This window comes from Onychomys torridus, chromosome 8, assembly GCF_903995425.1.
Source record: "Onychomys torridus chromosome 8, mOncTor1.1, whole genome shotgun sequence".
Lineage (NCBI taxonomy): Eukaryota > Metazoa > Chordata > Mammalia > Rodentia > Cricetidae > Onychomys > Onychomys torridus.
Genome location: NC_050450.1, coordinates 71444554 through 71470727, shown reverse-complemented (window position 1 = coordinate 71470727; position 26174 = coordinate 71444554). Strand labels below are relative to the sequence as shown.

Sequence of the window (26174 nt, the reverse complement as noted above, 5' to 3'; positions counted from 1 at the left end):
AGGTGTTTGGGCTCTTGGAAGGTGTGGGTGTGGTCTTCCTTCTTAGCTAAGGTCACACTTTTGTCAACATAAGAATAAAGAAGGAATACAAAGTAGATGGTGGAAATCTGCATTTGGGTCCCTTTGGGAAATTGATTATTAGCAAGTTCAAAACTGTTCATCTAAAAAGGACGTTTCAGAAAAAGACTGCTGAAAATGACTGGAAGAAATCATTTGGGGGGGGGGGGGAAACTACAGTTAAGTGCCAAGTAGGAAAGTTTCCTTTTTTGGAGTGTTCCAAAGCATGGGAAAGCCACAATAAAACAGAAATCTACCTCATTCTTACACAGTGCCCATGCCTAAAGAAATAGCTCTTTTTATACGGTGCCAGACAACTGCGGATATATACCAGGTGTTTGAGCTTTCCTGAGTATAGTAAACAAGTAGAAACAGGCTTGCAAAACACATGTACTCCTTTTTAGATATGGATGGAAATGTACCTCCCTCTTGGGCACTTAAGGTAGTGTCTCAAGATATACAATAATCACAAATGTAGCTAAAAGGTAAAATATGGCTAGGCAGTGGTGGCACATGCTTTTAATCCCAGCACTCAGGAGGCAGAGGCAGAGGCAGGTGGATCTTTGAGTTTGAGGCCAGCCTGGTCTATAGGACAGCCAGAGCTACATAGTGAGAACAGTGAGACTCTGTCTCAAAATTAAAAAGAAAGGAAGAAAGAGAGGAGAGAGAGAGAGAGAGAGAGAGAGAGAGAGAGAGAGAGAGAGAGAGAGGGAGGGAGGGAGGGGGAGGGGAGAGAGAGAGAGAGAGAGAGAGAGAAAGGAGGAGGAGGAAGAGAAGAAGGAGGAAGAGGAGAAGGAGGAGGAGGAGGAAGAAGAAGAGGAGGAGGAGGAGGAGAAGAAAGAAAAGAAAAGAACAGAAAAGAAAAGAAAAGAAAAATGGGGAAAAAAGACACCTGTAGAAATGTTTGCTGTTGGGAAACAGGAGTCTTGTCCGTTAGTGCCTTTTTAACCTAAAATTTTCTAGTATTTACAGCAAATAGCAATACCATCAACACCCACACCACAGACATCTTTATTAAGGTCTGATTACTAAGACTTGCGGAGGGTTTCTTTCTTCTCTAGAAAGAGATCAGAGAACAAACAGAAAAAAAAGCTCACTGCTAAGTTGGTGAGTCCTGTCAGGCTGTGACTTCCTGTAGCCCAGAGTGTTCCTTCCATCTGTCAAATGTCTTTGCTAGCACAGAAGATCTATTTTAAGTGTTGGTGCTATTGTGATTAGGGAAGATCAGCTGGAAAGGATGGTATTTTTAGCTCTCAGCTAGACATAGGGTGTTGAATCAGAAGGCACCAAACCTGCAAGTCTCCTGTTAATAGAGTCCTCAAGACTGGGAGGAAATGTAAAGGCCAAGGCATTCCATACTTCAGGGTGGAGACAAGGAAGAGTAAGAAGGGACTAGCTGAAGAAAGTGGTCTTGCAAGGTTAGCAGTGATTCAGTATGGTGAATGGTCTTGTGCAGCTGGAGAAGACAAACTGGCTGGTTTTCTTTATGCTCCATGTGCCCCACTGCCACAGTGTGTGTCACCAGGACACCAGTTCAATAGCATTTGGAACACATACACAGAAGGAACTGGCCTGAGGCCATGGCGGTTTTCAAAACCGAGTCTGCTGTGAGGACTACATCAGAAGAAATGGCCTCCCTGAGAGAAAGGCCACATGCTTTGGTGCAGTATGTATTCTTTTCTTTCTAGTGTGTTAGCAGGCCAGACTAAAGTCCCTGGTTAATCAAATTCCCCATGCAAATACCTGCCTTTTCCCCCAGGACCCTGAAAACCAAAACTGCTTCCTAATTACTCTGGCTAGTTCCTGCTCTCTGTAGGGAAGGACCAGTGGTGTTCCACCAGATATTAACAACAGGCACCTGTGATCTATAGTTCTACAAGAAAACAGCATTCCCTTAACTCCGAGTCAGACAGGATTTTCTAGTGTAGGCCTTATCAGAGCTTTCAGTGTGTGAATACACAGGCATTCCATATACTGCATTTTCTAACTTTAATCCCTAAAGGGAAACTTCCCCACCTTTTATTATGGGACAGGTGTGCTCGGGGATAGAATGTTGGACCAGCTGCCACAGGGTGGTGGTTAACCCAGAGCCAAGTCTCTGCGGCATGGAGTGCAGAGACTGAGCATCAATGTGGCACACTCTACGTTTTGCCACCAGCACCATGGATTCTATAGCGAAGGCCTCCCACTTCCTGAGAAACAGTCCCTTCTGTGGAAAGCTTCTGTGCTCACCAAATGCAGTTCGCTGTCACTGACCAGTGAATTTCAGCCAGCTACCTAAAAACCCACAAAACAAAACAGTAGAAGTCTCTCCTTAAACCCCTCTCCAGGGTCAGAGGAGATTTGAGGTAACCCTTATCACAGCCAAGCTCTGTCTGAAGTGTCTATGCTCAAAGGATGCCAGGCTGTCTTTTACGTCTGAGGCTTCAAGCAGGCATTTAGCCTCCAGAATGTCTCCCAGGCCAGACTGGATCAGCACATTTGAGAGCCAGCACAGGAAGATGCTATAATATCTGGATTTCAAAAGCCCTACATACAAAGACCTGTCTGAACACAGAAGAGAAATATAACGCAGAGACCCAAAAACCTAAAATTCAAATGGGAAGTTGGAATGACAGGCAGTGAGAGCTTTTTCTTCTTTCTGTACTGAATACTGTCTCCTTTCTCCACTGCTCTGCTCCAACCACAATGGAGAATGGCAGGCTGCTGAGAACCCCTGAGGAGGACCACCACTGTACAGAGGAGGAAGTGGGGGGTAAATGAGGAAGGTGCTGAGCAGGAGGGGAAGGAAGGTTGCTACAAAAGCCAGTATTTGGAACAGCAAACATTTCAGTGAAACAAAGCCCCAGGGACAGACAGCTGCTGTTGCCTATCCTCTTGGATTACCTCCTTTTTATTTTACTACAGCAGCAAAATTAACTACAAGAGGGTTTAGGGATTAATGGTGATTTAAAAGGTTATTATCATTATATGCAAGTTGACAAAAGGGAGAACAGTAAAGGTTACCAGCTAGGCTTTAATCAACCGTGATACATGCTTTATTTATAAATAGAATTCTAAATACAGGCTCTCAGTTTCCTCCAATGCCAAACACTGATCCGAAAGATGAAACAGTCTTTCAATTCTGAGGAGGGTGGCTATTCTCAAGTACCACTCTAATTGTTTGATGCTGAGGATATTTAAATAACATGATTGACATTTATTTATGCTGCTGAAGGACCAGTGGAGTACATGGGCCAGTTTTATGGTTCATGGTTTGTTTCTTTCATATTTTTCTACATTTTGCAGTGCTGAGAGAGCAAACCTAGAGACTTCTGTAAGTTATGGCTAATGTCTTTCTTTTAAATATAGTAGCTCTTATAGCTTGTAATTTAATGCCTTACATCATAATATCCTGGTTCTGTGCTTTTTGTTTGTTTGGTTTTTTTTAAGAGAGAAAGTCTCACTGTATAGTGCTGGTTGGTCTGGGACTCACTATGTACACATCCAGGCTGGTTTTGAACTCCCAAGATCTGCCAGCCTCTGACTCAAGTGCTGGAATTAAAGACATGCACCATCATGCCTGGACATATTACTTGTGTGTATGTGAGTGTGTTTTTAAAAACAGATGGGCTCATTATGTAGCCCAGACTGGCCTGGAATTTGTAATCCTCTTGCCTCAGCCTCCTGAGTTCTTGGATTATAGGTGTGTGTCTCCATGTCTGGGTAATATGCTAAGTATTTAAGAGAGATTTGCAAAGTAATGTATTTAACACATTACTCACCAGAATCATGTTAAATGTGGAAAGAGGTGGAGACAGGAAAGAAAAATTTTAAACATATAACTTGGCTTACTAAGAGGAAAATAAATCAAGAGTATTACTTACCAGCATTTAAATGGCATTCTTTAATCTGAAACTGAAGTTCATTTTCATTGGGAATATCCTTCCATGTCGCAAGGAAAACCTGGCGCTCTGTATGGGGAAGGGAGAACGGTGGGTTATGTATGTCAGTATTCTGTTTCCTGATGCTTCCACCAATTTTCCTTTTGCATGCTAGGAGCAGGTTGGATTGGAGCAAAGTTTTTGATATGTAAAGGTACTGTATATTAGGCCCTTACTGTCTGAACTAATATACACTGAAAAAAAGTTTGCATTTAAGAGTTTAGTTTTGGCTCTTTGTTATTCCTACTTGTGTGACTTTGGGCGCATTTTGTGACCTTTCTTTTTTTCCAGACAGGGTTTCTCCGTGTAGCCCTGGCTGTCCTGGAACTCCCTCTGTAGACCAGGCTGGTCTCAAACTCAAGAGATCTACCTGTCTCTGCTTCTGAGTGCTAGGATTAAAGGGGTGCACCATCACACCCAGCTGGATGAGGGTTTCTTAAGAAAGGAAAGGGAAAAGCTAATAGCTACTTTGGGGTAGGACAGGAGACTAATGGTTTTTATTACCAATTACTGAATTCTTATCTTAGTATGAACTCAGTGTTGACTCAGTGCTAATTTACATACTAATTCATTAAAAAAAAAAAAAAGATTTTCATTTTGCAAAGGTAGAAACCAAAACAGAGAGGCCAAGCATCTTGCCACAATCACACAGATAATAATTGGTAAAGACCAAGTTCACAGCTGTCCCTAACCCTCTCACTGAGTGTGGGGTGGCTGGATCAGTCATATAAGCGGTTCTGGGGCTTGGGATGGCAGAGTAAGAACAGTGACTGACAAATGACCAGTGATCAATTCTTTACTAGGGCTTTAGCATATCCTAACCCACTTTAAAATTTCAAAATGGTCTGTACTTCTAGGGCTATGTTATGCTTGCCATTCAGACGATGGCCAAAGGTATATTTAGCAGGACAGGAGGACACACTTACCCATTTTGCCATCTTCTACAAAAAGCACATTGAGTGGGATGAGGCAACTGAAGTAGAAGACATCAATATTGTTTTTAACAGCCACCTGGCAGGAAAGCAAAATGGAAAAATGTGGACATCAATAAGGAGCCGGGTAGGAGGGGAGAACAGGTGTGTGTCTAGCAATCTACTTCCTATTTCAGTCAGCACAGGCCTCAGGATCAACACACACCAGCCCATCTCTGCAAAGCACATCCATCCTCACTCACTGACACATAACTCTGATCACCTGTAGGCAATCTTTCTTCAGGACTGTCTATGGTAGACCCTCTAGACCAGTGGTTCTCAACCTGTGGGTCACAACCCCTTGGAGATTGAATGACCCTTTCATAAGGACTGTCTATCAGACATCCTACACATTAGATATTTACATTATGACTCATAACTAGCAAAATTACCATTTTGAAGTAGCAATGAAATCTTTCATGGCTGGGGGTCAGCACAGCATGAGGAACTGTATTAAAGGGTCACAGCATTAGAAGGGTTGAAAGCCACCGCTCTAGACAAAGAATAATCTCTGCAATTGTGTCTTTTCAACTTAAAAAAAAAAAAACACTCTAAAATTCTGAGTGCACGCACGTGTGCACATGGACACTATGATGAGTGTGCAGAGGTCAGAAGGCAAACTCTGGGTGTCATACTCAAAACCACTATCTACCTACCTCCTTTGACACAGGATCTTCCACTGGCCTAGAGCTCACTACATAGGTTGGCCCAGGGATCCTGCTGTCTCCGCTTTTGCTATGCACTTACTACAACACCTTGAGTTTCTATAGAGGTTCTGAGGATGGAACGCAGTCTTAATACTAAACCATCCTCCAGCCCTCTTTCCAGTGATATTTCTATTCTTCTTTATATATTCTAAACAAGGTAAGTACCATTCCCTTCTTGTTTTATAGATAAGGAAACTAAAAGGAAGAGGGACAACCAGGGTCAGGTCACAAAGACTGTACCAGGATTCAAATTCAAACCTGTCTGATTTTCAGTTCAGTCTTGATTATGTGTTGTTCCTCCACAAAAACTAGAGGCCACAGAACTTTTCCAAGAGATGGGTTTGATAAAACCTATTTCTTGCTGGGCGGTGGTGGCGCATGCCTTTAATCCTAGCACTCAGGAGGCAGAGCCAGGCAGATCTCTGTGAGTTCGAGGCCAGCCTGGTCTACAAAGTGAGCTCCAGGAAAGGTGCAAAGCTACATAAAGAAACCCTGTCTCGAAAACCAACAACAACAACAACAACAACAACAACAAAATAAAAAATAAAAAAAAATAAAAAAAGACCTATTTCTTAGGTCCTACCATAAAAAAAGCATATTGGGCTCAAGTGCTGGTAAACTTGATGGTTATAAGGAAAAGCCTTCAAGCAGAGAAGTGAGTTTCTTCTTAGAACTTCTGGACTACGGTTCACTCTGGTGTGCGCATGCTGCTCTAAATAAGCTGCTGCAGGCACTTTATTTGGGGCCTACCACTAGTGTATTCATGAGGACAGGCTGACTCCTGCCTGCAGCAGGTTCTGGAGCATGTGAGGTGGGAAGAGAGAGGAGCTGCTCTAAGACATTGCCTCCCACAGCTTGCTGCCACCAGAGACTTCCTCCCCATGTTCCCAGCACTGCAGAAAATGTTCCTCTGAGCAAATTCTATGATCGCTAACAAAGCCGATTTCTTTCTCATTTTGCTCTTAAGAAGTTGAAGAAACTGGTTGTGGTAGCTCACACCTATAACCCTATACCTAGGAGGCTGCTGCACAAGCACTGCTAAGCGTTCAAGCCAGCCTGTGCTACAGAGACCCTGTCTCAAAAAAACCAAAATCACACACATACATAAGAAAGCAAAGCTAAAAAGTTCTTTTCGAGCACCACTATTCTCCTTCTCCTCCTTTCCATATTTTTATGGAAATTTTTTCATATAATGTATATTTTCCCCTTTCTCCAACTCCTCTTGACCTCCCTACCCACTCAATTTTGTCCCCCCCTCAAAAAAAAAAAGAGCAAAAAACAAAAAACAAAAACAAGAACCCAAGGGAGAAACAAAAAAAAAACAACAATAAAAATCCAAGAAGCACAAAAAAAAAAAAAAAAAACCCCACAAAAATGAAAATCAAAACAAAACAAACAGGCAAAGGACCAATTAGTCAAAAAACAAACAAACAAACAAAACAAAACAAAGCAAAATGAAACAAAAATATCAGAGTTATATGTCCACTGAGTACTCCTGGGTATGGGCCTGGTCCAGACTGGCTGATATATCTAAGGACACTCCACTGAAGAAAACTGATTTTCCCTTTGTAGATAACCTCTTGGTTAGGAATGGAACTCCGTGTCCACTTTCCCCTGAGTGCTGGGACCCTATTTGGCTGGAACCTGTGCAGGTCTTGTGCATGCTGCCACAGTCTCTGTGAGTTCATACGTGCATCAGTCCTGCTATCTGGAGAACACTGTTTGCTTGGACTCATCCATCACTTTTAGATCTCACAATCTTTCTGCCTCCTCTTCCCCATGGATCCCTCATCCTTGAGGGGAAGAGGGGAAGGATTTGATGGAGACATCCCGTTTAGGACTGGGTGCTCTGAAGTCTCTCACTCTGCTCACTGTCTAGTTGTGGGTCTGTGTTAATTCGCATCTACTACAAGAAGAAGCTTTTCTGATGTGGGTTAATTGAGGTACTGACCCATCCATCCTCCCCTCTTTTCTACCAAAACTACACACTCACCTCTTCACCAAAACTGTGGCTAGTTTCCTTTCTGAAATATGCAGTCCTTGCCTTTTTAACAACTCATCTTCTGAACTTAACTAGCCCTCTGCTTCCTCCTCCATCATTATATGGTACACCTCCTTGATACAGTTTCTCTGATCTCTCAGAATTCCTTCAATGACTTTCTTGGTAAGCTGTGCTTCTAACCTTCTAATTTCTACACACAGAAGTTCCTGACCTATACCACACAGCCTGATTTTCAGAGACCAGGCCTAGTAGGTTGGAGCAGGGTAACTAGTGTCAAGAAAGAAACTGTAAAGTACTCTCTGGTGCACTGAAGCACCACTTTCAGAGACTTAAGCCAGCTGTGGGCTTCTGGAAGAGAGCTATGCTCAAATTCACCTGATTCTCAGCAGAAGAATTAGAGAAAAGGAAACTCTTTCTTCAAATTAGGGCCTCAAGAAGATCTCGAGACAGTGCCTGGCTCTGTAAAGGGCATTTTCAAGTGAAAACTGGGGAAATGGAGTCGGCTGGTCACATGAGGGTTTCAGGAATACTAATAACAATTATTACTATCATCCTTGAATATAAAGCATTCAGATCTCACAATGTGCCAGTTTAAAGATTTATGGGTGTTCACTATATTCCAGGCACTTGTGATAAAACTAAAAATAGAGAAAATATAATGTTTATCTCCTCAGGGGATAGTGGTTCTTAAGCAAAGGCTTTTAACAGAACCATCTTGACAGGTTTTTCACAATGGGCACTAGGGATCTACTCTAGATGAAAGAATTACAACCTCTACCCCTGGAAACAGCATCTAGAAAGACTTAATTTACAGCAGTGCTTTCTAAGATGACTGATTAAGTCTATAAACATTTGTCTTGAGATTGCTATTCCAGTCACAGCCCAACAGCAATGGAAGGCCATGAGAAGTCCCTTGAGGTCAGCAGGCTAAACCAACTGATTCCTGTCTAGATCTCATAAACAGTTGAAAGCCAGGAACCCTCAACCACTCTGTCACACAATTACAGGGTTCTCAAAATGTCTGCTCTAGAATAATTCTATGAAGCAGATACTCTTAAGTGAAGGCAGCGGACAGTGCTGGCAGTCTTGGGAGTCAGAACAACTGATTTCCAATTCTGACACCTGCTTGCTGTGTGACTCTGGGACAAAGAGTATCCAGATTAATTTCCTGTGCACATCACACATGGAGTTGTCATAAAGAGGCATTCACATTTGTTAAGAACACAGAATGCTGTCTAACTCCAGCACAATGGGGATGCACGACAAAACAAAAAACAAAAACAAACAAACAAACAAAAAACCGCCTTCACTATCTCCGCCTCCTGTTTTAATTTTTTATGGAGGTTTTTTTTTTTTTTTTTTTTTTTTAAATAATTAAGGATAACCACATTGGATTCTCAGAGGTTTTTAGTGTTACTACCATGCTACACAGGGATCAGAGAGTCTTAAAAAGCTTCCTGGCAAACTGCTTAGGCTAACCAAGATCCTACTGTGGTTTGGTAAGAGACCATCTTTTAGAGTAACTGGCAGGTTACTTGCTGGGGAAATGTTTTCATCTCAAAACTCTGTATTTTGCAGTTTCCCCACTTTTACCATGGGGAGAACTGCGTTCATTTCAGGAAGCAGTGCTCCCATGGACTGCCTCTGGTCTACCTTTCCAGGCTATTCCTTCACTTCAGAAAATTCAAATCACTTCTTGTTTCCCAATATGGAAACTACAGCTCCACATCTTTACATGCTGTTCCTTCCATCTGATACATTCTTGTCCTTAAGCTTTGTCTAACTTATCTAACTGTAAGACTCAGTTCAGCCTTACATTTTCAGAAAGCTCTAAGCCCCCTCACGGTGCCCAGTGTACCCACTATTACAGTGCAGAATATATGCTTATTGACATAGGGCCACTGCCGACACAGCATGCTGAGAGTGCAGGGGCATCTCTCTTTTACCAGCCCACTGCCAGGTTCAACCAGTACTGTTGGATGAAATTGAGGGAAGGACGTTACATAAATGGACTGTATGCTGGTTTGTTCCACTTGTTTCCCTCCTTTAAGATCTCAGACTCTCGATGAGGCCTGGGGTTGGGGGGAGATGGTGGTGGTGGCTTCAGTTTGAGATTAGAACCTAAGCATTATTTAGCACTTTAAGGTAGTAGACTGCACTCCAAAGAATGCTAGATACTCCAGGCAGTGGTAGTACACACCTTTAATTCCAGCATCTGGGAGGCAGAGGCAGAAAGATCTCTGTGGATCTGTGATCAACCTGGTCTACAGAGTGAGTTCCAGGCCAGCCTAGGATATACAGAGTCTCTTTCTGAAGAAACTAAAACAAAACCAACCAACCAACCAACCAACCAAACAAACAAACAAACAAACAAACAAAAAACCAAGCTGGATGCTCCATGGAAATTCCAACCATCCTTTGAGTAAATAGAACCTGTTCCCCTCTTTGAGATAATCCCATGTATATGGGTGTTTCACCTGCATACATGTCTGCTGTGGGATGTCTTTCTGTATGCTGTGAATATGTGTTGCTCTGAATGGTTGATAAATAAAGATGCATTGGCCTATGGCAGGGCAGGATGAAGCCAGGTGGGAAAATCCAAGGGAGATAGAGAAAGGAGAAAGGAGAGGCAGGGGAGATACCATCCCATTGTCCAGGGAGCAGCATATAATGGCACACAGCTAAAGTCACGGAACACATGGTACCATATAGATTAATAGAAATGGGCCGAGTTTAGCTATATTATAAGCTAGCTAGCAAGAAGCTTGAGACATAGGCCATGGTCATATAGTTCGTAATTAATAAAAGGCTCTGAGTGGCTACAGGACCAGATGGGACATGGAAAAACTTCCAACTACACATGTCTGTGCATCATGTGAATGTCTGGTGTCTGCAGAAGTCAGAAGAGTGAGTCAGAGTGCCTGAAACTGGAGTTACAAATGGCTGTGTATCACAACATGAGTGCTGGGAACTGAACCCCAGGTTCTTCAAGAGCAACAAGTACTCTTAACTGCTAAGCCTTCTCCCAGAACCTAGCCTCTTCTTTTTCTTTAGGATGCTGGACATTAAATAGGGTCTTCCACATGCCAGGCAAGTGCTTTAAGACTGAGCTACACCTAGGCCTTCACAGTTTTAAACATAGGATTTTGTTGTGTGGCTCAGGCTGGGCCTGAACTCCTGATCCCTACCTCCCTACCTCTGACTCCTGGAGAGACAAGCATAAACCATTACCAGTTAAAACAAACATGTTTTTATAAGATAGTAGGTTTACTTATGTAGCCCAGGCTAGCCTGGAGCTTGCTATGTCTTCTCACCTCTGCCTCTCAAGTGCTAGGATCACTATACTATTAAGTCTGCCTTCCTGCTACCATTGCTTTTAAGGATAATTTAAACTCGTGTGTGTGTGTGTGTGTGTGTGTGTGTGTGTGTGTGTGTGTGTGTGTGTGTGGTTTTGTGCACTTTTGCATGGGTGCTCATGGTGGCCAAAGGCATTGATTCTCTAGAACTAGAGTCACAGGAGCTTGTGAGCCACCTAACATGGATGCTGGGAATCAAACGTGGGTCTTCTGGAAGAGCAGACTGCACTCTTCACCACTGAGCTCTCTCCAGCCCCAGCTATCATTTCAAACTCAATAAATGGAATGTGGAGAACCTTTTAGCATCTTCCTATTTCTGTACTTGTCTCCACTCATTTAGCCTCCCCAGTTTATTCTCAATGCAGTAGCCAGAAGGGCTTTAAAATGTAGGTTGGTTAGCAAGTACTTCTCTGCTCAAACTTTCAATGGCTTTCCACCTCATTCAGAATACAACTGCCTATAGTCTGGTCCCCATTTACCCTCTGATGGCTCCCCCTTGCAGGTCTAGACACAGGGCCTGTTCTTTGCACACAGCCCACATCTTCCAACTCTGTGCTTTTGCACTTGCTGTTTCTTCTGTGGAATACACTTCCTCCTGACATCTGCATGGCTTACTACTTGCTCAGGGCTCTGCGTGAATCATAGTTGATCTTCTCAGGCAGGTGGGCCTTCCTGGATCATGTATTAACATAGTAACATATCATCCCCCTCCAATCCCAGGAGCCACACCTAGATTCTTGTTTTAGCTTATTTTTTCATTGTTCTCTTTCCTGTCCCACATGCTTTTCATTTTTCTTTTTAACATTCATTGTTTGGCTTGATTGTACCCCTCACAGTAAAACATGAATTATAGGAAGGAATTTTTGTCTTTTGTTTACTAGAGGATTCTCAGTACCCACGTGAATGTAGGGCAGGTACTATGTAAGAATGATTATAAGGCCGGGCGTGGCGGCATATGCCTTTAACTCGGGAGGTGGAAACAGGCGGATTTCTGTGAGTTCAAGGCCAGCCTAGTCTAAGAGTTCCAGGACTGTTACACAGGGAAACCCTGTCTTGAAAAACAACATAATGTAAAAATGTTTATTTATATTTCATATTAAAAATATATAAAATAGCCAGACATATGGAGCATGCCTATAATCCCACTCCCCAAGAGGTGAGAGCAGGAGGATAACAGGCAGGAGGTCAGCTTGGGCTACAGAGCAAGGCCATGCCTTTAAAAAAAAAAACACAAGAAGCAAAACAGACTATCACTGTGCAGTTCATAAATAGTAATATTTAATCTCCATTTCACCCGTGTAAATGCACATGATATAAAATATATTTTTTACTGTAAACTGCAGTTAAAGAGCATAAAACTCACAATATTCACATTCCCAATTAAAAATGGTTTTAAAAAAATGAGTTCAGTGAGCAAAGAAACAGAATGCCCACTTCAGCTACGGTTTCAAGACTGCCCAAAGCAGGCCACAGATGGTACATGGAGAGGCTTGCCTTCCTCTAGCATATATACCATATGCAACATGTGGTCATAACAGTATGAACCTGCTTCCTTCTCAGGGATATCAACAGGAAAAACAAATAGAAATGATTATTATAAGGCACTCTGGAACACAAAAGCAAGCTAAAAATGCTTAATAACCATAATAATGTTTTTTAAAGGTATTTTCAGGGGCTGTTGGAGAAAGAGTAGCCTGTCAGCTTCAGCCTGTACCCAGTAATTACGTTCTTTCCATAGTACAGGAGGCTGGCTGCAGTAGCTGCAGCCTCTTTATGATGGCACAGCTGGAGATGAGCAGCCTAAATTAATATTCTAACTGTGTGCCTGTGTATTTTAAAAGTACTATAAAAAGGCCTGAAATGAACTCAGTCTGAACTCTGGCAAATGAGGCCTCTTCCGACACCTCTCACCACAGGTGACCAAAGGAGGCACCACCACAACAGAAGCCAGTTGAACTGGACAGGGCTCACCTTTGAGATGATCTCATTTACTCTTCATGACGTCATATGTGACCTTTCCAAGCCTCTGAAGAGTATTTTTTCTTTTTATTTCTTTTTCTCCATTTAGCTTTTGGAAAGATTATTTGCAGACTGGTCCAAGTTAGGACCAAGTAGTGACGCCAACCATCTCCAGTTCTCTGAGGAATGATTCAGATGTGTTTTTAAAGTACCACACAACCTAGTCAACAGATCCTATGGGAATGGCTCTGAGTGACAGGTTTTTAATGGCACATATTCTAAATGTGATATATGTCATCTGAGACTCAAGCTGAAAAGGCCTCTTCTGATAGCTGCACGAGTTCAACTGACCTACAGCTTTCTTCACTCCTAGTCAATGCCAAAAATGTCTTCTACCTTAAGTTGCAATGTTGTCTTTCATTTCAAGGACTGCTGCTCAATGAATTATGGGGGGATTCTCAGAGAACCCTGAAAAAGCAAAGCTACCTGCAATGTCTGACAATATCTGGACCATCAAAATATAGCAGAAAATAGCATGAAATTCTCATAGAAAAGGTCAATGTATTTATTTCCTGTCACATGCTAATTAATCTTTAATTTAATGATGAGCTGTAAACAACCCTCTTTCCATATTCTTTCTTTGACCATCCAATGGGTCAGGATTCATGTGAGTTGAGTAGTGCTCAGACATACCAATTTGCTGAGTATCCTAGTTAAAGGCTATGTGTTGATTTCTGGGAGACGCTGGGTATTATTCCCTGCCAAGAGGATGGTGAATGGGGACCCTATGCAGGGAAAGTATGTCAGCTTCCTCTCCTTATAGACACAGCGATTTCAGGTTCCTAGGTGTCAGCACTTGTAGCTTTGACAGAAACGAAAGCTTTCAACACCCCCACCTCATGACTCCTAAAACTCAAAATCCTCAAGTAGGGCAAATTATTACTGATATTTAAAAATACAACAAATTCCTATGAGCCTATCTCTTTTGTAGGCTTTGTTTTAAGAGGAGGTAAAACAGAACTATGATCATGTAATCCTCATTCTGTCATAAGAGCTACTTAATCTATTCTCAAAAATACTTCTCAAGTCATTTAGACTATGGGCTAAAATGTATATAGATTAAATTCCAAAACACTAAAGAGTAAATTAAGGTTGTAAAGTAGATAGATAGACACTGGTTTCAATGAGAGATTCAACTGTCAGAATTCTGATTTGGGCAGTGGCATACAAGAATGAATTCAAGGCTGTCTATGGGAGAAGCCCAAAGCACTGCAGCATCAGAACTACTGAAGTTCTGCAATACATAAAGATTTATCTTTAATTTTTACTAATGTGTCTATGTGCACATACATACAGGTGCCTGTAGGGCCCAGAAAAGGATGCTAGATCCCCTGGAGCTGGAGTTCCAGGTGGTTATGAGGCTCCTGGTATGGGTGTTAGGAACTGAACTTTGGCTCCCTGAAGGAGCAGAGCAAGCAGTACTAATCACTGAGCCATCTTTCCACCCAAGTTCTGCAACTCTTACTGCAATTTACACCAGACCCAAGCAGCCTACCTGCAGTCATTACAGAAGCTCTCTGAACTTCAGGGAACAGGCTAAACTCACGCTGGCAAGGTCCCGACACAATCCTTGGTGTGATACCAGCCAGGTGACAACTTGTTCCCAAAATCAAGTTCAGCTTAGAAATTCCAATTTCTGTACCTCTTGTCTCTTAATTAATAATCACATCTATTTCTACCAATATAAACTTCTGGATTGCATGCAAAGAAAACCTGGAACAGAATTTTTTCTTTTAAAAGCAAATGCAAGACTGTTTGTTATCTTTAGAAACTGTTTTCTTTTGCAGCCCTAACTGACATGGAACTCACTATGTAGATCAGACTGGCTACAAACTCATGATGATCCACCTCCTCTGCTTCCTTAATGTGTGTGCCATTATGCCCGACTCAGAAATCTTTAAACGCAAATCAAATCCTTAAAGTAAATAAATGAATAACCAGGTAAAATGAACAGCTACGCCCTTTTAATTTTATTTGATTTCAGAGCTGGGGTCCAAACTAGCCTCTCAATGGTCCTTTTGCTTCAGCCTCTGAGTGCTAGAACTATAGACATGAGTGACCATGCCCAATTTTCCTTTTTTTTTTTTTTGGTTTTTCGAGACAGGGTTTGTCTGTGTAGCTTTGGAGCCTGTCCTGGATCTCGCTCTGTAGCCCAGGCCCAGTTTACCTTTTCTACACAAGTTCCCGCACCTCTCTGTCTAAGTGTCTTTCTAACACACATCTTTGCATTTATCGTGGTTATGAAAAGGCAAGCAAGCTGCCTCCCAGTCTCTGTGAAAACATTTTGTTTAGCTATATTTCCCATCAGCAGTCTAAATGATTTTGGTTCCCAAGACACTTTGAGAGCATCCTTGAATTTTTTCATTGACTCTGAGCTTCCAAATTTACCCCAGAAATACAGTAGTATTTCTAATAGTAGTCTCGGACTCTTAGGACACAGCTGGGTAATTTAGGGCTGGCAGTTTGTTTTATTCTTAAGAAGTACAGGCATAGGTTAGTGACATAACAATTCTCCACATGTTAGAAGAAGATGACCTATTTGTCTCTTTATCTCCAGTCTCGGGATACACTAATAGGAAGCAGCAGCTCCTTCCCTGCTCCCTCCCACAGAAACGAATCTGTGAATCGTTGATCTGAAATTAAATTTAGGCTGGGGACCGCCCCCACCTAAGAAAAAGCTCAGACCCTGAGCGACAGCAGGTAGAGGTTATAGTGGGGGATACCCTGCTTAGAGGAAGAGCTGGTCTTGCTGGGTACTGTTTAACAGCTAGAGGAACCTGATGTTTCTAAATGGACAAAAAGCTTAGCCAAGTAACAAATATTTACTATCCACTTACTGTGTTGCTTGGCACTGGTCTACGCACTGAGGTATTGGGACTAGGGGGTGGGCAGAAACTGCTGCTTTTCAACAGTTTGCTCTAGTAGAGTGGGGAAGAAAGTAAGAATGAAAAAACATTTAAAATGTGGTAAGTAGATAGGAAGAAAAAAGGGTTAAGAGGGACTGGGGGAGGGGTAGAGTGAGACCTTACTTAAAAGATACTGTTTTAGGTGTTATGTTACAGAATATTCCTTTACACTGTGTGAGGATGTGTCACTGTGATTGGTTTAATAAAGAGCTGAATGGCCAATAGCTAGGCAGGGGAGACTAGGTGGCATTTCCTGGGAGAGAGAAATCTGGGAAGAAGAGAGGCTCATGATTTCGCCAGCAGACTTGGAGCAGGTCAGATATGCCGTACGGAGGAGAGGTAACTGAGACAGACATGTGGCAGAACATAGATTAAATAATATGGGTAATTAAGTTATAAGAGCTAGTTGGAAAAACCCTAAGCTAAGGCCCGGCTTTCATAATGAGTAAGTCTCCGGGTCATTATCTGCAGGCTGGCGGTCCAAAGACAGTCTGACAAGACAGTTTGCTGCACAGAGGCCTGCATGGAGTAAATAGGCCATGCAGACAGAATTGGGAGGGCCCACTCCAGACAGGGAAATGGCCAATTTAAAGGCTTCAAGGCAGCAGTGGACCTACTGGCAGCCCTTCAGCGGAGGAAGAGGCGTAGAAACAGATGGAGTCAACCAGGTAAGAGGACATGGTTAGGACATATAAGGTCCTGAAGCCTGCTGCAGGACCTCAGCTTCTCAGCTCCGATATCATACATGCACGTTCTTTCTGTCCCGGAATGTGAGCTTAAAGGAAAAGGGTTTTGGTTTGACAACAGCTAAGCCACTTTCACCACAGCAGGCTCGTTCCTATGACTTGCATGCCTTACAAGGAACTTCCGGGTCAAGAGAAAATGATGTCAAGCAAGATATATGGCTCTGCTCTTGTTCCAGGTAGCATCCCCCCATACCCTCATGGTGCTGAGGATTAAACCCAGGGCCTTATGCTCCACCACTGAGCTATATACCCAGCCCCACAGTCCTCACTTAAAACAAAACAAACAAAACATTTTACAGCAGAAAAATAAACCAGGAACTTACAGTGTATATGAGACTTCTTTCTGCCCAAATGTGACTAACCTGGGATACTACACTGACTAGCTCAGTGGCTATCCAAACAGCATTATTACAAACCTTCACTTTTTCCTTCCTCCAGTTAGCCTGCAGTAGAATTGCCTTATATAGTAGCAGATGCCAAAAATAAACATCAATAATTTCACAGGCTTTTCAGTCTAGAGACAGGTCAGTTCTCCACATGCTAAACTTAAAGATATTATTTATTTTTATTCTACGTGTGTGTTTTGCCTGCATGTATGTGTACCATTCTGGTGCCTAGTGTCCAAGGAAGCCAGAAGAGGACATCAAATTCCCTGGAACTGGGGGTTCTATAGACTGTTGTGAACCTCCATGTGGGTGCTGGGGACTGAATCTGTGTCCTCTGCAAGAGCAGCAAGTGCTCTTAATCACTGGGCTGTCTCTCCAACCTTCCAAATGCTAAACTCTTACCCTAAGCAGTTCTGCATATTCTATACAACAAATAAACACACCCACAGGCATCACTCTTTTCTCTTTCAATGACAGCTATCTGTACCTTGCCAGGACTGGCAGAAACTCTGTCACATCTTAAATATCATAACATTAATACTCAGGGATAGAGTGTGAGCTTCAAGGAATTGAATCCAGGAGCTTTATACATGCTGGGCAAGAGTTCTTCCCTTAGGCTATACCTTCTACTGCTGTTAAACTTTGAAAGAGGGGCTAGCAGATGGCTCAGAGTAAGGGCACCTGTCACCAAGCAGGACATAACCTGAGTTAAATCTCCAGGACCCACATGGTAAAAGGAAATAATCAACTTGTGCAAAATGTTTTATGACCACGTGCCCCACCCCCCACCATGTGCACACTCACACTGTAGGAGGCACAGAGCTCACAGATGGGCACTAGGGGAAGCCAGAATGTTAAACACACAGGGTTGTTCTTTCAAAGGAAAGGATGCATAACCTGTTATCTACCCAGAAGGCTGGGAGCAGGCATGGTTAATAAATAGCCTGGTGTGCTAGTTGTGTGGCCATATTGGATGAGCTTGTTTTTCTTGGTCAATCTATAGAACCTATCTTTATGGAAAGTGTCACATTCCCATCTGATCTTAGTTTAGCTTACTTTGTTCCTCAAGATTTATGTATGCTTTGTTTTGCACATGGAATTGAGTTAATTATCACCAGCAAAGTTTTCACCAAATTATGCTGTGCTTAAATATGTCTAAAATAAATGACTCAGGGTCAGACTCCCAAAGTTTGAAACAACACTGGCTACTGAGTCATGTTGAACCAAACTGCCTTTTGGCCTCCTGCAGATTTGTTACTTTACTGGCTGTGAAGGTCAGAGACCTCCACATCACACATGTATACACTAAATAAATAATGTAAAAAGACCCTTGAAAACACATTTACTATTAACTGTACCATGTTCCAAGATCGTGAAAGCAGGACTGTATCAGTTAAAGTAACACCCCACATCCTAGACTAGTATGCTGTAGAAGTCCAAGAAAAAGTAAAAAACTTCAGGTGAGCTGTAAATCAGCCAGAGTCGCAGTGGTGCCTATGTACTGCCTGGTGTGTTATCTGAGCTTATTTGGACAAAGGGAGACATGTGGCTGCTGAGATGCTGAGAAGGACAGGTCACTGAGCACACATGCTACCTCTAGGTAGTCCACTAGGGAAGCAGGTCATACACAGAAGAGGCAGATACTGTCCATAAAACAACAGATTCTGAGCATTTACCCTCTAAGTCTTTCAGTGGTTCCTGGAAACAAAGGCTGCTACTAGGCCAAGGACCACTGTTCATTCATACAACTTTCAAAAATGACTGGTCAACATTTTTCTTAGTTTCTAAACTATAATAGATTCTGATTATATTCACCAGTAACCCTACTTCTAACTGGGTTTAGACTGACAATTGTTATCAATGCTTTCCCTTAAACCAGGCTTTCCTGAAATGGAACAAAGGGCAAAGCCAAGCCAGGTGTCGTGTACTCCTGTGACTCCAGCTACTCAGGATGCTCAAGGATGCTCAGGCAGGACTCTGAGTTCAAGGCTAGACTGGGCAACACAGGGAAAATTTATCTCAAAGCAATATAAGACATAAATAAAAGGGAACATTAATTCAGACTCAGCACATTTTCATTACATGCTCTCCTGACTGATTTTTAATCTGTGTACCTTGATTCAGAAAGAAACTTATTCTGAAAAATCTTGGTACCTACAGAGATACTAAAGGATGACATATTTCATTTCAAATAACTTTTTATGGAATTTTACAAAGACTGAGTGGAGAATTTAGGAAAATAAAACACTGATAGCATTCCTGCAAATACTCAAACCCCAACCACTGCCAGTGCAGTATAAATTCTATCAGAAACAGTAAACTGAGGGATTTTCTATTCTCACTGTGAATGGAACCCAGGGCCTTGTGCGTGTTAGACAAGAGCCCTGCTACTGGGGCACAGCCAGAGCCCTGAGACTGCACAGTCTTCACCCAGGCATGGCCATGGGGCTTTTCTATTTCTACTATGTGTATATTTTGTTTTTCTTTGTTTTTAGGTGGTGAGAATTTTATCCTAGGTCTCAATCATGTTAGGAAGAGTTATACTACCAGACTACACCCCAAGCCCTCAAGTTTTATTTCAATATGCAAAGATTTTTGTATTATGAAGCTTGACTAACCCATACATTTTTAAAGTAAAAAATTTCATATCTTATAAAACATAACACTAGAGAAAACCTAAGAGAGCATTATAGGTAAATAAGTATAAGTAAATGTGAATGTGACTCTAAAATAGACTTCAGTCCAGCTCAGGGAAATCTCAGAATTCTCTTTAATTGAACCTATAATGTACATTAAAGGTTTGTGTAAAGATTTTTCAGGATAATGAGAACAGAGGGACTAGAAAGGTTACCTGTGTTGTAATGAAAATTCAATGTTCTCTAAATGCATAAAGATCATATAGTTAAAACTGTTTCCACAAGTCTCAAACAGGTTTCACTGTCTATCACTCACTTATGACTTATAATTATGGTAGAAGATGAGTATGATTTTAATAAACAAAAGTCTGGGACTGGAGAGATGGCTCAGGGGTTAAGAGCACTGGTTACTTTTCCAGAGGACCTGGGTTCAATTCCTAGCACCCACATGGCAACTCACAGCTGTCTGTAACTCCAGTTCCAAGTGATTTGACACCCTCACATAGACATACAAGGAGGCAAAACATCAATGCACATAAAATAAAAATTAAAAAAAGTCTACAGATCACTTTTTGTTATTGTTGTTGATTTATTTTGACACATTTGTTTTTTTTGAGATGTTTCTCTGTGTAGTCTTGGCTGTCCTGGAACTCACTCTTATAGACCAGGCTGACCTCAAACTCACAGAGATACGTTACCTCCGCCTCCTAAGTGCTAAGACATGCACCACCATTGCCCAGCTTTAGATTACTTTTTCTTTGGTTTTTCTGAGACAGGGTTTCTCTGTGTAATACAGATCACTTTTTATTACTACTATACAAGTGGTGTGTGTGTGTGTGTGTGTGTGTGTGTGTGTGTGTGTGTGTGTATTTAAATTCATTATCCTTTGCTCAAGGTCGTAACATGGACCTCTGTTCCCTTGAATGACTGGCCCTCACAGGGCCCTTTTCTATGATATGAGCTTGTGTGTACTGAGAACTGAGCTCTTTGTTCAGTAACAGCTGTCTTCTGACACTGCTGGCAGATTTCTAATTTCACAGAGTGCCTGGGCTCAAGAGAATATGTATTGCCTATTGCTTACATGTGGTCATTCAGCTGGGACAGCTGCTGTTAACAGATGTGCTGTTGGCTCTTGTCAGTTTGATAGACATGTCTGAGAAGAGAGAACCACAATTAAGAAAATGCTTCCTTAAGACTGGCCTGTAGGCAGGCCAGTGGGGCATTTTCTTAATTAGAGATTGAAGTGTGAGGGCTTAGCTCACTGTGGATGGTGCCATCCCTGGGCAGGTGGTCCTGGGGTATATAAGAATCAGGCTAATAGGGCAGATGTGGTGGTATACACCTTTAATCCCAGCACTTGGAGGAAGAGTGCAGGAGGATCTCTATAAATTCAAGACTGCTTGGTCTACTAGGGAGTTCTAGGACAGCCCGGGCTACACAGAGAAGAGAAGAGGAGGGGAGGGGAGGGGAGGGGAGGGGAGGGGAGGGGAGGGGAAGAGGAGGAAGATGAAGAAGGAGGAAAGGAAGAGGAGGAGGAGGAGGAGGAGGAGGAGGAGGAGGAGGAGGAGGAGGAGGAGGAAAGAAAACAGGCAGAGCATGCATGAGGAAGCCAGCCAGCCAGTAAGCAGCCTTCCTCCATGGCTCCTGCTTTAGTTCCCACCTCCGGGTTCTGCCTTGACTTCTTTCAATGACAGCCTGTGATGTGGAACTGTAAGCTGAAATAAACCCTTTCTTCTCTGTGCTGGTTAGTTTTATGTCAACTTGACATAGCTAGAGTCATTTTAGAAACAGAAACTCAGCTGAGAAAATGCTCCTACCTGGGCTATGGGCAAGCCTATGATAAATTTTTTTGATTGATAATTGATATAGGAGGTCCTACCTTATCCTGGACAGTGCCATCTCTACAATGGTAGTCTGAGGTTGCTATAAGAAAGCAGGCTAAGCAAGCTGGTAAGCAGCACTCCTCCATGGCCTCTCCATCAGCTCCTGCCTTCAGGTTCTACTGTGCTGTGGAACTGTAGGCTGAAATAAATCCTTCCCTCCCCAAGTTGCTTTTCATCATGGTGCTTTATAGCAACAGTAGAAACCCTAACTACAGACATGTTCTTATAAAATTTCAGCATCTAGTAGTGGAGTATTGGTTACAGAAAAAACAAAAGGGACTGACTACTCAGGAGAATCTTGTTTATCTTCTGAGGGAAATGTGTGTGGGCGCTAGGAATCAAGCCCAGAGACTTGTGTTCATTAGGCAAGCATTCTAGCACTGAGTTCCACCTTCAACCTGAATCTCAGTTATCCTGACAAAAAAAAGATGTGCCACAAGCACAATCTAGCAAAAAAGGAATATCTAAAATTCAAGATACCAAGTTTCTTTGATGAAACTGAACAATGTGTATATAGTCCTGATGTGACAAGAAAAATGCATTGAAATAGCCAATCATAGAAATTATTTTTGGTTAGAAAAATATTTTTATTTTCATAATTAAGACCCTATTTCCTTACATGATACTTCTGGGTTATTTTAGGACTATTTGAGTGTGTATGACATTGGATCCATTTATCTGACCTGGCCATATGCATTGTGCCTGTGCTAGCCATCTAGCAAGCCATTTCCAAGGACTCAGTACATGCAGTACTTATGAAGGCGACATGGAGACAACTGTGGATCCTGAAAAGCCAAAGAAGCTTTAACCCTGAACTTGTTTGCACTGTGTGTCAGTCAAGAAAAGTCAGAAAATGCCAGGCAGCCAGCTTCATCCAAGGGAAGCTGCTGCAAAGGTCTTCCGTTTGGAAGCACTCACCAGTTTTTCTGGTCCAATGGCTACAGTTGTGGACTTTCTGAGTGTGAATGGACATATGGGAGACAAGAAATACCAGGCCAGGCACCATCTGCAGCTGACTGTCTTACAAGCTCAGACTACAATGTAGGAGTGACAAGGGACAGAATTTCCTTAGGGCCACATAGTCACAAAACTCCTTCTGGCTGATAAAGGTCTTAAAGCTAAGACTAAACAGGATTAGAAGGTGTCTTTTGCTGCTGCTGCCTTCAACACTCTCTCCTCTTGTCAGAACGAATGAGTGCAAAGACGAAAATCATGAGAGACACACATCTATCTTTTCCCCAATCAACACCGCAGTCTCTTATTCAATGGTCTAGTTGAGATTAAGAGACAATAGATAAAAGGACAGATTAATCTTGAATGTGATCTATATACAAGGATAAAAAAGAACATTAAAAAATTACATTTGCTTATTTGCCCTCACTTGTGTGTGTTTACTGATGCACATGTGCTACAATATGTATGTGGAAGTCAGAGGACACTTGCAAGAGCTTGTTCTTGCCTTCCATTATGTGGATTCCAGGGATCTAATTCAGGTTTGTCTTGAGGCTTCAAGTACCTTAACTAGATGAACCATATTGCGGGCTCAAAAGAGAATTTTTAAGGTGCTATCATTGTTCTAAGCAAAGACAGAAATACAAATCACTTTAAGACTGAGGATTTGGTTAAGTTGGCAGAGTGCTTGCCTCAAATTCACAAAGCCCTGGGTTCAATTCCCAGCATCACATAAATGGGAAGTGGTGGCATAAGCCTGTAAACTCAGAAGTTCAAGGTCATCTTCAGCTATACAAAGTTAGAAGCTAGCCTGAAATAAACGAATTCTGCTATAACTAAAGGAGAATAAAATCCATAGAGGATTCGAAACATAAGAGCAATAACATCTTAATAGAAAACACTCAGATTGGCAATAATGCCATAGAATCTTGTCATGACTTGTCACCCTCTAATCTTGTAGGGTGGGGTAGCACCATTTAAAAGAGAAGACTGGGGATGGGAGTGCAGTCTGCCTAGCGAGCTCAAGGCCATGAGTTTAACCCATAGCAAAGCTCTACTTAAAAAAAATGGAAAAAGAGGCTGGGCAGGTGGATCACTATGGAGTGAGTTCCAGGACAGCCAGGGCTACACAGAGAAACCTGTCTCAAAAAAAGGGGGGGAAAACGATTACGATGCCATCAACAGACCCAGATTTCCATTATCTTTCCCATCCTGGTAAATAGCACCTGAGGATTTAGTTCTACGTAAAACCGGAAGATTAATTCCTTTAGAGAGGATAAAACATTGAGGGTTGGTATAAGTGACCTTACAGACTGAATGCTAAGGCTGTAGTCTTTTCCTAAAGCCTGGAAGAGTTATTATGGTACACTCAGGATATTTAGAGACTTTTAAAAAAGAATCAAGGCAGTTCAAGAAAAAGGACATGGTTTAAAACAAACAAACAAGACCACAGAAATCATCCAATTTTAAAACAGAACCAAGCCCCCCCCCCCCCCCATAATAGTCTCAATGACCTAAGAGATGATTCAAAAGGCATGACTAGAGTTTTAGGAGAGAAGAAACATGATAGGGTAGCGGAAAAGCATAAAGATCAAGGACCAAACCCAAGTTTGTGAAAAGTGATCAACTCACAGATTCCAGAAGCTCCACAAGTGAGGTAAATCTAAGACAAACAGCAAAGGGCAGGGAGAGAAGCACCGAACCACAGAGCTCTCTGCACTACCCAATTTAACAACTCCTAAAACATCTGCTCTATATGTAGTAGAGGAATTGAGATGCTTAGCTAATTTTAATTATTTCAATTTACATAACCACATGTAGGCTAATGGCTAGTATATTAAACAGTAAAACTCAAGAGGGCTGGGGATGTACTTAGTCGTACAGCACTGACTTAGCATGCCTCAAGTTCCTCAGCTTGATCACCAACATTGCCACCTCCCAAACACAACAAACAACATGGCAGAGGCTTAAGAAAATAGCAACTACCCTTTACAATATGCCCATTTTGCCAATTTAAATAAATAGCAAAAGTAAAACCAAACCATGAGGATATGGATGGAGCTCAGTGGTACAATGGCCACCTAGTAAACACGAGGCTCTGTCTGATTCCCAGAAATGGAAAACAAAACAGTTAAGCTACTAAGACAAATTAGAACTCTGAACATTAAATGGATATTTGGCTGCCAAGAAATTCTTGGCAATATTTTTAAGATGCAAGAATAGTCAACTCCAGTTGTGTGTGTGTGTGTGTGTGTGTGTGTGTGTGTGTGTGTGTGTGTGTTGTTTGTGTGGGCCAGATATTGATGTTGGGTATCTTCTTTAATCACTGTCTATTATGGTTTGAATACTAAATATTCCTAGCTGCTGGTACAGTTGGGGGAAAGCTGTGGAACTTTTAGGAGGCGGAGCCTTGCTGGAAGAAGTGGGTTACTAGGGCTGGGCCCTGAGACTGTATGTATGGCCCTTCCTCACTTTCTGTTCACTCTGCTTCCTGATGTAAGGTGACCAGCCAGCTTCCTGATCTTCCCTGCCTGCTGCCATGTCTTTCCTGACATGATGGGTGATATCTGTGGTGATATTTTATCTGTGCACCCCAATAAAGTTTATTTGAGGATCAGAGGAAAAAGCCAGCCACTATAGTAAACATAGAGGTCAGGCAATGGTAGCACACGCCTTTGATCCTATCACTCAGAAGGCAGAGATCCTCTGGATCTCTGTGAGTTCAAGGCCACACTGGGAACAGAGCCAGGAGTGGTAGTACATACCTTTAATCCCAGCACTGACCATAAAGGTCTGGAGGTCTGTACAGACATAAAGGTCTGAAGTGACAGAGCTGGGCAGGAAGAGGAAGTGATGTAGCTGGGTGGAGAGAGGAAATGAGATAAACAGAAAGGCATATAGGCGTAGGTATACAGGAAATAGGTCTCTTTGGCTGAGGATCTCCAAGTGGTCAGAATGTGGCTGGTTTCTTTCTGCTTTTCTGATCTCTTGGTTTTAACCCCAATAGCTCTGAGTTTGTTTTTTTAAAAAATATTAATAAGGCCATTTACCAATTCATCTTACAGATGTCCTTCAGGAACTGTGAGCCAAATGAAATGCTTCCCCTATAAGCTGCTTTTGTCACAGCAGTGAGAAAGTAACTATGACATGTTTCAATTTTCTTTCTTTTTTTTTTTGATTTTTGAGACCAGGTGTCACTACACGGTCCTGGCTGCCCTGAAACTCACTTTTGAAGACCAGGCTAGCCTTGAATTCCACCTGCCTCTGCTTCCTGAGTGCTAGGATTAAAGGACCACATCACTGTGCCTGGTTCCAACTTATTTTTTAAGACAGGCTCTCTCACTGATTGGCTAGACTGAACTGCCAGCATACCACTGAGAGACTCTGTTTCCACCCCCCACCCTCCCCCACCGCCCCGGTCATTGAAACTCCTGGCATTGTTGCCATACCCAGGTCCTCACACTTGTATGGCAAGAACTTTACCCAGTGAACCATTTTTGTGGCCTCGCTACTCTACTGTGGTTCTTTTTTTACTTAAAGATATATGACAAAATACATACAGATGAAGTGATCCAATGTTTGGGATTTGCTTTAGAATAATGGAGGAGTCTGTGGATTCTACAAGGTATCA

At 42.2% G+C, this 26174-nt stretch overlaps 1 protein-coding gene across 1 annotated transcript in view; it reads right to left on the bottom strand.

The window, feature by feature from the left end:
- Positions 1–26174, bottom strand: part of Ap2b1 (adaptor related protein complex 2 subunit beta 1) — a 118068-nt gene that overhangs the window by 15229 nt on the left and 76665 nt on the right. The window contains exons 19-20 of the mRNA XM_036195554.1: positions 4907–4991; positions 3924–4010 (exon numbers count right to left, since the gene is read on the bottom strand). Of these exons, the coding sequence (XP_036051447.1) occupies positions 3924–4010; positions 4907–4991 (172 nt within the window). The remainder of the gene's footprint in view (positions 1–3923; positions 4011–4906; positions 4992–26174) is intronic.